Genomic DNA, 11,686 nt, shown 5'->3' with positions numbered 1-11,686 from the left:
ACACAATTGTTTACAGCAGCATTATTTGTAATGCACAAAAAATGAAAACAACCCAAATGCCCATCAACTAATGATTGGATGAATGAAATATAAACAGAAAGGAATAGTATTCAACCATTAAAAAGGATGCAGTACTAATGTACGCTACCACATGGATGAACCTTAAAAATGTTAAGTCAAGAAGTCAGTCACAAACGGCCACATAGTGTATGATTTCACTTATATGAAATGTTCATATTTAATATGAGAATTGATAAGAGACAGAAAGTAAGCTCAGGAGAAGCAGAGAGCTTGTGGGGAAATAGCTAAAAGGTGTCAGATTTCCTTCTGGGATGATGAAAATGCTTACAATTGATTGTGGTGATGGTTATACTACTCTGTGAACATATTAAAAACTACTGAATTATACATTTAATATGGGTGAATTGTATGGTATGTGAATAATATCTCAATAAAGGGTTACCAAAAAACCTCTAAAAAACAAAGAGAATAGCTTTGGAAAAGCAGGTATAAAATGAAAAAACAAAAAACCTTGCAGAAGTAAAAGTCAGTAAGAAAATAAACAAGAGAACACACCTATCTGAGGTCTAAAGATTACATGAGGAAGGCAAGGCTACATTAGCTGCCAATTGGTGAGGGTCAGACAGGAATAAGTAGGAGGTAGTAGGTGATGACAAGGTATGCATTTGGAATGTTCAGAAATGTTCAGTCTACATTACACATCTGGTAAAACTTGGTGTTTAAAGTGTGCTAAACAGTGTGGCTATTTGTAAGCCCTCCTCAGACAACCATTTTGCCTTTTTGCATTTCTTTTCCACGGGGATGGTCTTGATCCCTGTCTCCTGTACAGTGTCACGAACCTCCGTCCATAGTTCAGCAGGCTCTCTTGTCTATCAGATCTAGTCCCTTAAATCTATTTCTCACTTCCACTGTATAGTCATAAGAGATTTGATTTAGGTCATACATGAATGGTCTAGTGGTTTTCCCTACTTTCTTCAGTTTAAGTCTGAATTTGGCACTAAGGAGTTCATGATCTGAGCCACAGTCAGCTCCCGGTCTTGTTTTTGCTGACTGTATAGAGCTTCTCCATCTTTGGCTGCAAAGAATATAATCAGTCTGATTTCGGTGTTGGCTATCTGGTGATGTCCATGTGTAGAGTCTTCTCTTGTGTTGCTGGGAGAGGGTGTTTGCTATGACCAGTGCGTTCTCTTGGCAAAACTCTATTAGCCTTTGCCCTGCTTCATTCCATACCCAAGGCCAAATTTACCTGTTACTCCAGGTGTTTCTTGACTTCCTACTTTTGCATTCCAGTCCCCTTTAATGAGAAGGACATCTTTTTGGGGTGTTAGTTCTAAAAGATCTTGTAGGTCTTCATAGAACCATTCAACTTCAGCTTCTTCAGAGGTACTAGTTGGGTCATAGGCTTGGATTACCGTGATATTGAGTGGCTTGCCTTGGAAACGAACAGAGATCATCCTGTCGTTTTTGAGACTGCATCCAAGTACTGCATTTCGGACTCTTTTGTTGACCACGATGGCTACTCCATTTCTTCTAAGGGATTCCTGCCCACATTAGTAGATATAATGGTCATCTGAGTTAAATTCACCCATTCCAGTCCATTTTAGTTTGCTGATTCCTAGAATGTCAACATTCACTCTTGCCATCTCCTGTTTGACCACTTCCAGTTTGCCTTGATTCATGGACCTAACATTCCAGGTTCCTATGCAATGTTGCTCTTTATAGCATCAGACCTTGCTGCTATCACCAGTCAGAAGGAAAGTTCTGACCAACCTAGATAGCATAATTAAAAAGCAGAGACATTACTTTGCCAACAAAGGTCCGTCTAGTCAAGGCTATGGTTTTTCCAGTGGTCGTGTATGGATGTGAGAGTTGGACTATAAAGAAAGCTGAGCGCCAAAGAATTGATGCTTTTGAACTATGGTGTTGGAGAAGACTCTTGAGAGTCCCTTGGACTGCAAGGAGATCCAACCAGTCCATCCTAAAGGAGATCAGTCCTGGGTGTTCATTGGAAGGACTGATGCAGAAACTGAAACTCCAATACTTTGGCCACCTCATGCAAAGGGTTGACTCGTTGGAAAAGACCCTGATGCTGGGAGGGATTGGGGGCAGGAGGAGAAGGGGACGACAGAAGATGAGATGGCTGGATGGCATCACTGACTCGATGGGCATGAGTTTGAGTAAACTCCGGGAGTTGGTGATGGATAGGGAGGCCTGGCGTGCTGCGATTCATGGGGCCGCAAAGAGTCCGACACGACTGAGCGACTGAACTGAACTGAAACAGTGTGGCAAACATTCATTCATCAATTATCTATTTGATGTGGTAAAATTCCCACTGCATGAGAGACTGGCGTAACTATAATTATGACTAATTCATTTTTGTATGCTCTGTAACACTTAGCTTGATGCCATCTACATAGTAGGCACTCAATATTAATATTTGATGAATGAAACCAACCATCAGAGCCAGAACTCAAGGCTCTGTAATTACAAAGCGTAAGTGAGGCCAAATTGTAGCCATTAAAAAAACCAGAACATTATTCCATATTTGAATCATTTTAATGGATCTTTAAATGAGAGTTTTAATTCAGTTAACTAAAATATACGCAAGCATAATTTAGTAATCTAATATGAAAGCAAGAAGATCTAGCAGAAAGGTAAGGACTTTCTGAGAAATGCTAAGAAAATGTAATTTTATTCTTAATATATACACCATGAAACAGACACTTCACATTATTTTGTTTTTTCAAAATTTAAATTCTGCTTGCTTTTCAGTTAATTTTTTTTTCTAACAAATGCTATTGAATATGCCATTTTTTCCCTGACAATATCAATAGGCCACCCAACTACATGATACAATTATTTTGCATTTAAAAGATTATGGCTCAGTTTTTAAAAAATAAATTAATAAAAGAGAAACATTATTAGGGAAAAAAATGAAAGCACATTCACCACAATAAAAAAAAACAAGTCATTCCTTCAAAATTAAGACACCAGTGTGAGCATTATTTCACTTACCCTACCTCGGAAGCATGTAATTCCTGTATACAAATAAAGTTGAACCTATAGACTGGAATGATACAATGGTTACCACTAATTAGGTCCTAACTGACAATATAAACAAAAGTGAATGGAATTGCACATTAAAAGAAACTTGTTTTTAGCTTAATTGTTGGTGCAGAGTGCACAGTTGGGGCTGGCTGCCTGGTGGCCACTTTAGCCTTACTAGCTTGACTTGCTCTAACAGCAGTTTCCAGACGTACTTTCAGCTCAGGAGCTGCTCCCATTACTGTCTTGAAAGCGTGTGGATACAGAGGTCCAATATGCATTAAATTCTGGAGTGCAAACTCATGGAGATCTTTGGAAGCTGTGCTTGCTGAGGCAAAAGAATTTTCATCCAGCAGGTAAGAGATCAAAGTGGGAACTAAAAGAGCAAGTAATTGGACTCCTGCAAATAACAAAGATAAAGTCTGAAGATGCTCATGAATCTGAAAATTACAGTAACCCTTTATTTAAACACTAGGCAATTACCATAGTAGCCTGAATTATAATAAAACAGAAGTAAACGTACACAATCTATTTTAGACCTCAATAATTATTCATTATTAATACTGAATATTTACTAATTCTCCAAGCCACATTAGGGCAGGAAATCAGGTTTGATTTCCTGTTAAGATTGTATATTTTGCATTTATACTAATTGTTTTATTTTTTAAAATGCTGGCTAAAAGGTAAAAATGAACAATTTTACAAATGCCACTGGTAAAATGTATTTTAAGAAAAAAATTGTGAAAATTTCAAAGGTATTCCAGAATAGGAAGGTTGGAGGTTTAATGGAATAGGGAACAGAAACCTGAGGCATTCATTAGGAGGAAGAAACCACCAAAGGAATGAGTGAATGTATACATTAATGTCATGACAACCATTTCCCTTTGGTTTGTGCATGGCAGTTAGCCTCAGATTTAGTATTAATTTTTAAAAAGTGACGACTGCTTATTCTACCTCTTATAAGTCTTACTATAGTACAAAACATCTGAGTGAAGCAGTCCTTTAAAAAATGAAATCATTATGGTGCTTGTTGTTGATACAGCCCACTAATACGAAATACTAGAAATTGGTTGGAGAATTGAAGCTAGATTGCCTCAGTTATTTCATACTTTAAATTAATTGACTCTTAGATGGAAAATTAAAGGGTTATTTATTAAATGAACCTTGTTAAATCTATTAAACTATATTTAATTTCATGAATAATACATGAATATATTCTTGCTGTTAAAAGAATTCAAACAATAGAGAATTATTTGAAAAAGTGTAAGACTGTCTTCCCTACCTAAATTAGAACATCTGTTCAGGAATTGATCCCAAGAGTCAACTCAAGTCAGACATATTTTAATACTAACTATGCAAAAGTCAATAAGCTCAAGGTTGAGATTATGAAATGAGTAAGGTTTAGTCTGTATGTTTATGGAATTTACATTGAGTAAATTACAAATAAAGACAAAATTATTGAGTCACCAAACATGGGCCATGATGTCAGTAATAATAATGCAGTAATAATCTGTTAACATCTAGTTTCAACTAAACTTATCAGCTCCTCCCAAACAGCTCTTCTTCCTGAACTTTTCAATTTTAAGACTGCTTCCATACTTCTTCCAAGTAACACAGTAATATTTGGCTCTTCTCTTTCTCTTGTCCCTATAACGTATACTCATCAAGTCAGATCAATTTTTTTTCCCACAATCACTTCTGTACTCTTCTCTTTCACCGCAGTAATTCTGGATTATCATTTTAAAGGGAAGTTGTCAGCAATAGCTTTTTAAAAATCTCCACTCTTTCTAACTTCTGTGAAATTCTTTCAAGAGAAAAGGAAAAATTTTATGATAGAAAAACTGATGCAATTTTTACCCAGATAGTAATCTGGCAATATATATTAAAAGTCTTAAAAATGTGCCTTCCTTTCAACCCAATAATTTCACTTAAAAAAATTATCTGATAGAAATAACACACAGGAGGAGATGGCCCTTCATCTTTTAAACTCTATTTTGGAATATGGGGGTAAATGATCATGGACCTGGCAAGGCATGTGAGAACATCTGTCCCACTGCTACCACCATTTGTGAAAAATGTCCACTAATCAGACACCACACTTCGAAGTTCTGTTAAGACCCCAGAGAAATGATTCTAGTTATACTGCTAGATTCTACTTCTACTGTTATTGTATTCTGTTAATGAAAATTTAAATTTACTTCATTTAAAAAAGACATAGAACGATCACAGATAATAAAATGCCAATTTTTTAAAAAAAAGGAGTGTGCAAAGATATCTGTACAAGAACATTCATTTCAGTTATTGATGATCTTGAAAAATTGGAAACAGCTTAACAATTCAATCATAAGGTACTAGTTTAAAAAGTACAGTCTTTCTCTAACAATTAAAAGTCATATTTTTAAAGATAAATTTTAGATTGTGATGAAATCTAAGCTTAGGGGATAAAGAGGAGTAAGTATTAAGTTGCATAAGTCTCTGGTTAAATAGATGTATATGGTAGTTTTTCACTAAATTAAAAAACAATTTTAAATTTTGGAGTATTTTAATACTGATGTTTAGCATGAATACTAAACTGGTCCTATTTGTTAAAAAGCTTTTATACATCTCTTACAAACACCAAAATGTATTATTTTTTAAAATATATTAAACAGCCATATTTTCCCTAGTTCTTAAAGAGTACCTTCCTAGAAGAAAAAAATCCATGGGTTGAAATGCATCCGTAATTTATTTTACATTCTTGCTCTTAAATATAAATCAATTCAATTTTGTTAGCAACATAAGCAAAAACATCAAGCTTTCACATAGTAACAACCTTTAGAAAATTTACTGCTGCAGTGGCCTGTGTCAAATAGCAAATGAGATTAATATGGAATACAAATCTTCATTTTAGACCAGCGGCTTCTTAGAGGAAAATACTTACTGTTCTGTTCCTCCCCAAGAGCAACCAGTGTTTCAAGAACTTTGATTCCTTCCTGAACAGCTAAGAGCTCTGCACTGCTGCCTGGTCTGTTTCTTTCAACAGCTTTTAGCTTTTCAACTACTAGTGGAGCTAAGGAATGGATATAAGGAGTTGAAAGGGCCCGATTGGAATGCTGAAAAACTGAGAGGAGAAGCTGGTAACATTTGGCTTGAACCTATACAAGAAAATAATTTCATTAATTTACATGTGTGACAGTTATTTGCTCTACAATCACATTGCATCTTTTTTTTTTTTACTTTTTTTTTTTTACATTGCATCTTAATATGTACAGAAAACAAGCAATACTGCAGGATGAAAATAGAAATGTGATGAATTAATGCCATTTCTACTTATAGAAATGGAGTAATAAAACTTCTAATATGCTAACTAAATAAAATTGAAATTAATCAAACATTCCTTATATGTTAGCTCCTAAATTACCACTGCTTATATAATTTTTGTATTTCTATACTGTGTAAGAAATTAAATACCAGGAATTCTAATTTTTGTTTTTAATTCTTTCTTTAATTTACAATTGTCCCTCTCACCTTAACCTAGCATATTTTATATGGCTAATATTTGAATGATGTCAAACAAAGCTATAAAATATATTAGACACCTCAACTCCATTTGGATTCTCTGGAAATAAATGCTTAAACCAATTTAAGTGTTCTAGGCCTACAAGTAGTTTCAGTGGCTCCACTTTAGATTAGAAAGACTTCATATTAAGAAGAAGCAAAAAAACAAATAACAAAGGAAGATGCATCAACTCATTGATGTAAGGGAACAAAGTGGGAAAAACTGTTTCAGTGCTTTGGTAGAAGAGAAGCTACTAAACATCACAAAAGAAAGAAAGAAAAATGCCTGGGGAATATTTTAAAAATACACATTTGTGGACCACACATCTGGAGACTCTGATTCAGGAAGACAATGGTAGATGTTACTAAATTGCTTTTTTCCCTGATGTTCAATAGGTTTAAGAATCATTAGTTTTGATGCTGACACCATAAAACAATAAAACTTATTTTTTAGAAAAACGAGTTTCCGTTAGCCCTGTAAAAACACATAATATTATATATATTTATCTTTTAGTGTCCTTGGTGTGATTAAGTAAACAGTGAAAAAGAGAAACACGTAAAGTCTCTACCGGCAATGACCAGGGTTGAGCAAGTATTTTAGATACTGGGCAATTTCTGCATATATAAATTAACATATACATATCTCTCCTAAGCTTTAACCAGTGACCTTTTCTAGTTTTCTGGAAAATTCATATAGCAAATACTTTTCATCTGATGAATCACAATTTTTTAATGAATCCATCTGAAATTCTTCTTATAGAGTGGAAGGTTTACTATTATGTTTTAAGTGTAACTTACCCACGGGTCACATGAATTTAACGCGTTTTTAAATCTGTAAATGCAGCCATTCTGCAGTGACTGAACTCCTATTATTTCACTACCAGCAGACCACAGGAAAAGTGCAATTGCTGTTAGCATGCTTACTTCATCAGGCACAGGCACAGAATCTTCTGAAATAATTAAATAACAGAAAATTAAAAAAAAAAGAATCTTCTGAAATATATGAATAATGAAATATTTATATATATATATGTGTGTGTGTGTATACATATATGAGGGATTCCCTGGTAGCTCAGCTGATAAAGAATCCACCTGCAATGCAGGAGACCTCAGTTAGATTCCTGAGTTGGGAAGATCCTCTGGAGAAGGGATAGGTTACCTACCCCAGTATTCATGGGCTTCCCTGGTGGCTCAGATGGTAAAGAACCCACCTGCAATGCGGGAGAACTGGGTTCGATCCCTGGGTTGGAAAGATCCCCTGGAGGAGGATATGGCAACCCACTGTAGTATCCTTGCCTGGAGAATTCCACGGACAGAGGAGCCTTGTGGGCTACAGTCCATGGGGTCGCAAGGAGTCGGACATGACTGAGCGACTAAGCATAGCACATATATAAATGAAAGCATATATAATTATGGCATTTCATGTTTCTTAATCTTGTAAAAATCTACCTTAAAAAGCAAAATATTAACTCATGATAAAATTAGAATAGTTTTAGTAACATTAATAAAACTAATAATTAAAGTTTTCCCCTCCAAATATTAATTTGAAAAAAATTCAGGTAATAAAAGTAGGATATGGTTTGTTTAAAATTTAACAAGGGTAAGGGAAAGAAAATAAAATGTAATATTTTACCATCCAGGGATAGTTTAAGTTTAATTTCTAGGTTTTTGTTTAATTTCTTCTGGTCTGGGTTAGTCTTTTATATATATAATTATTTATAAACATGATTTTTAATAGATATAATGGATATATAATCCAAATGAGTATATAACAAATATTTAATACCTTTCCTACTGCCAGATAGTTATATTTTTATCTCTTTTGTATTTTCTTTATTATAAAATAGACTGTAATAAATAAACTTGAACACAAGTTTTTTATCAAGGTCAGAGTATGAAATCTTAAACGCTCTTCATATATTTTGCAGAAATGATTCCCTGAAGGTCTGAACTGTTTTAAATTCCCTTTAGCAAAGTATGAAAATGTTCTCCTGGCATCGATTTCACCTGTACATACTCACATATTTTTGTTAAATGAGTTTCACAGGTAAAAATTTATATTATTTTGTTTTTATTTCTTTGCTTATATAATAATGTGGCCAATTTTTTTATATGCTTGGTGGGCATTTCTATTTCTTTCTTACCATTGCCTGTTCTTTTCTTTCTTTGCTCTTGTTTAGTCGCTAAATCACGTCCAACTCTTCTGAGACTCAATAGACTGTAGCTCGTCAGGCTCCTTGGTCCATAGGATTTCCCAGGCAAGAACACTGGAATGAGTTGCCATTTCCTTCTCCAGGGCTTCTTCCCAACCCAGGGATCGAACCCATATTTCCTGCATTGGCAGGCAGATACTTTACCACTGAACCACCTGAGAAGCCCATTCTTTCTTATATTGGGTGTTAAATGTTTATCTTATAAGATTTTTTTGTACATAAATGATATTAACACTGACATTATTATTTTCAGTTTTTGATCTTTTTCAGCTTTCATTTTATAAAATTTTTTCTTCCAGTTTTATTGAGATTTAATTGACACACAGTACTATATATAAATTTAAAATGTACAGCATAACAATTTGACTCATATACATTACAAAATGACTATCAAAATAAGTTTAGCAAACATCCTCCATCTCATATAGATACAAAATCAAAGAAATAGAAAAAAATATTTTCCTTTTGATAAGAACATTTAGGATTTATCACCTACTTTTAATGCATGTCATTTTTCACAGGCTTATGTTAAATTTTATAGTCTAATATATTGATATTTTCTTCTGTGATATTTACCATTGACTTAAACTTACACAGTTTTATTTTACTGCCCTATCTGTTCATTCTTGGCCTACTCCAGTTTTGGATAGTGTGGAAATGTTTTAATAGGCAATATGACAAATCTTTAATTATTCTGTTTTCAATCTTTTCACATTTACAACAGAACATGAAAGAAAAAGTCAAACACTGAAGAAAAATGGACAAAAATGTGAATAAGCATTTCACCCCAAATTAAACACAAACATGAAAAATGCTTATACTTACTAGGCAAATGAGAAATGCAAGTAAAAACAATAAAATAGCATGTTTTACTTACTTAATGAAATTTACTTACTGAAAATTTAAAAGTGTGAAATATCATATATTGGTGGGAATCATGCACTGGTGGAAGTGCAAATTCATATAGCTGCTCTGGACAGCAATTTGGCCATGTCTGATAAAATTAAAATGTTGTCATCAATTCCACTTCTAGAGGTATGCTATAGAAAATCTCATAGCACATATGCACAAGGAATTTATAAGGATGGTCACTGAGAAAATTTTTATAACTGGGAAAAATAAAAAATAGTAAAAATGGCCATTGATAGGGGAATGATCAATAACTGATAAATATAAATGATAGACAACTACCGAGGAGTTCAGAACAATTTACAATCTAAGAGTTTTATATATACATGTTCTTTCTTTGGGGGGAAAACTCCCAACATGTATGTAAGTGGTAAGACAAGGGAAAAACCCAGGTCTGCTTCATTGCAGGCATATTCTTCACCGTTTGAGCTACCCGGGAAACCCAACACAAGGGCATCGAGCATCAATACTCAAAACGTGGAACTAAAAGTTCACATCTAAAAGATGGGACTAAAACACCTCTCTGAGTTGATTCAGTGTTATATAGCAGTTTTCTGATGAGCTCATTCAGTTAGTCATTAAGGAACAAATATCCTAATAAATTAAAAAGTTTAAAACTGATTAGATTACCTGGTTGGGAATATTCTAGGATGCATGCCAGAGTGCTACGAATTAGAGCTGTCCACTGTTTTTGAGTATCCTCAGTTTTGGCCATTGAAAGTGTCACAATACTTTTTATCCCTTGAAGAGCTGCACTGACTGGTGGAGGAACCTGATTATCTGCAGACTTTATTGCTGTGTCCTTCAATATTCTTGCAATTAAAAACAGAATTGTGGGCAAGACCGTCATACATCCTGAAATAAAAACAAATCAGATTATCTTGTACTACTTCAGTTCCTGTGTTATAGTTGTTTCAGTTGTTAGTATCTTTTTACAACCAACTATGGTTCAATATTACTTCTTTTCCTTGTATTCATACAAAATTTACTGCACTGCTATTACTATAATTCAATATTTGAAAAAGATAAAAAGGACGTCACATGCTATTTCAAAGACGTCAATATTTTCTTTCTTCTCCTAACTTGCCTTGTTTGTTTTTTTTAAATTACTTCTAGTATTTCACACAGAAGGAAAACACTATCAAATACTTTGAGAAGTAGTTGAGAAACTTGGTGAATCATGTAGCAATTCCAAGACAAGTAATCAATCTCATTGTACTAAGTGAGCCTGAGTACTAAGTTAGTCAATGTACTAACCAAGTCAGGAAACTGATAAAAACACTATACAGGTAAGGCAATAAGAAATGAAAGAATCTTAGGATTTGTAGCTGAAAGAACTTTCAGGTAATCAAATTAACCACCCACTTAATGGAAGACTCCCTTCACCACTGTGACATGCCTCCAGTGTAGAATGCCTATGAAGCTTCAATGGAGTAGTGTTTTCATATCTGTAGGCTTGTGTTGAGCTGAAAGATACCTTTATATCTTCTGATACGATATATATCTCCTAGATACAACAGAGGAAAAGTTTACTTTTCTTATTTTCTTTAATACTTGTTTGTTTGGTTTTGTCAGGCCTTAGTTGCAGTATGTGAGATCTTTTAGTTGCAGAATGAGGGATCTAGTTCCCTGACCAGGAATCAAACCCGGGCCCCCTCTATTGAGACCAGAGCCTTAGCCACTGGACCACCAGGGAAGTACCAAGTGCCTACTTTTCTATTCACTAGTTCTTCAAGTATCTGCAGGCAGCTATTGTATTTTTCAGCTATAATTTTTTAATTAACAGTTGCTCCTTAAAGTTGGTTGTCACTCTTCTCTGACATGTTTGTTAGTGTGGCTCAGGAGCAGCAACCAGATCAGAAAATAAAGGGTTTAGTAATTCCACTTTACGTCTATCTGCTAACACTCAATGTCCTCTCTCAAGCTGTGGGTCTGTCTCTTTGCCGAAGTTTTTTTTGAAA

General features: G+C 34.4%; 1 protein-coding gene across 3 annotated transcripts in view; it reads right to left on the bottom strand.

The window, feature by feature from the left end:
• Positions 1 to 2,694: 2,694 nt before the first annotated feature.
• Positions 2,695 to 11,686, bottom strand: part of HEATR5B (HEAT repeat containing 5B) — a 94,863-nt gene continuing 85,871 nt past the window's right edge. For 2 of the 3 annotated variants that reach the window (XM_061155586.1, XM_061155587.1), the window contains 4 exons: positions 10,356 to 10,580; positions 7,402 to 7,553; positions 5,987 to 6,200; positions 2,695 to 3,466 (listed from right to left, as the gene is read on the bottom strand). In XM_061155586.1, the coding sequence (XP_061011569.1) occupies positions 3,162 to 3,466; positions 5,987 to 6,200; positions 7,402 to 7,553; positions 10,356 to 10,580 (896 nt within the window). In that variant the 3' untranslated portion in view covers positions 2,695 to 3,161. Of the gene's footprint in view, positions 3,467 to 5,986; positions 6,201 to 7,401; positions 7,554 to 8,747; positions 8,936 to 10,355; positions 10,581 to 11,686 lie in introns of those variants that run through there. The other variant, XR_009694805.1, reaches the window with a different exon arrangement.

This window comes from Dama dama, chromosome 11 (genome assembly GCF_033118175.1).
Source record: "Dama dama isolate Ldn47 chromosome 11, ASM3311817v1, whole genome shotgun sequence".
NCBI classification, from domain to species: Eukaryota; Metazoa; Chordata; class Mammalia; order Artiodactyla; family Cervidae; genus Dama; species Dama dama.
This window is presented reverse-complemented; position numbering and strand designations above follow the sequence as displayed.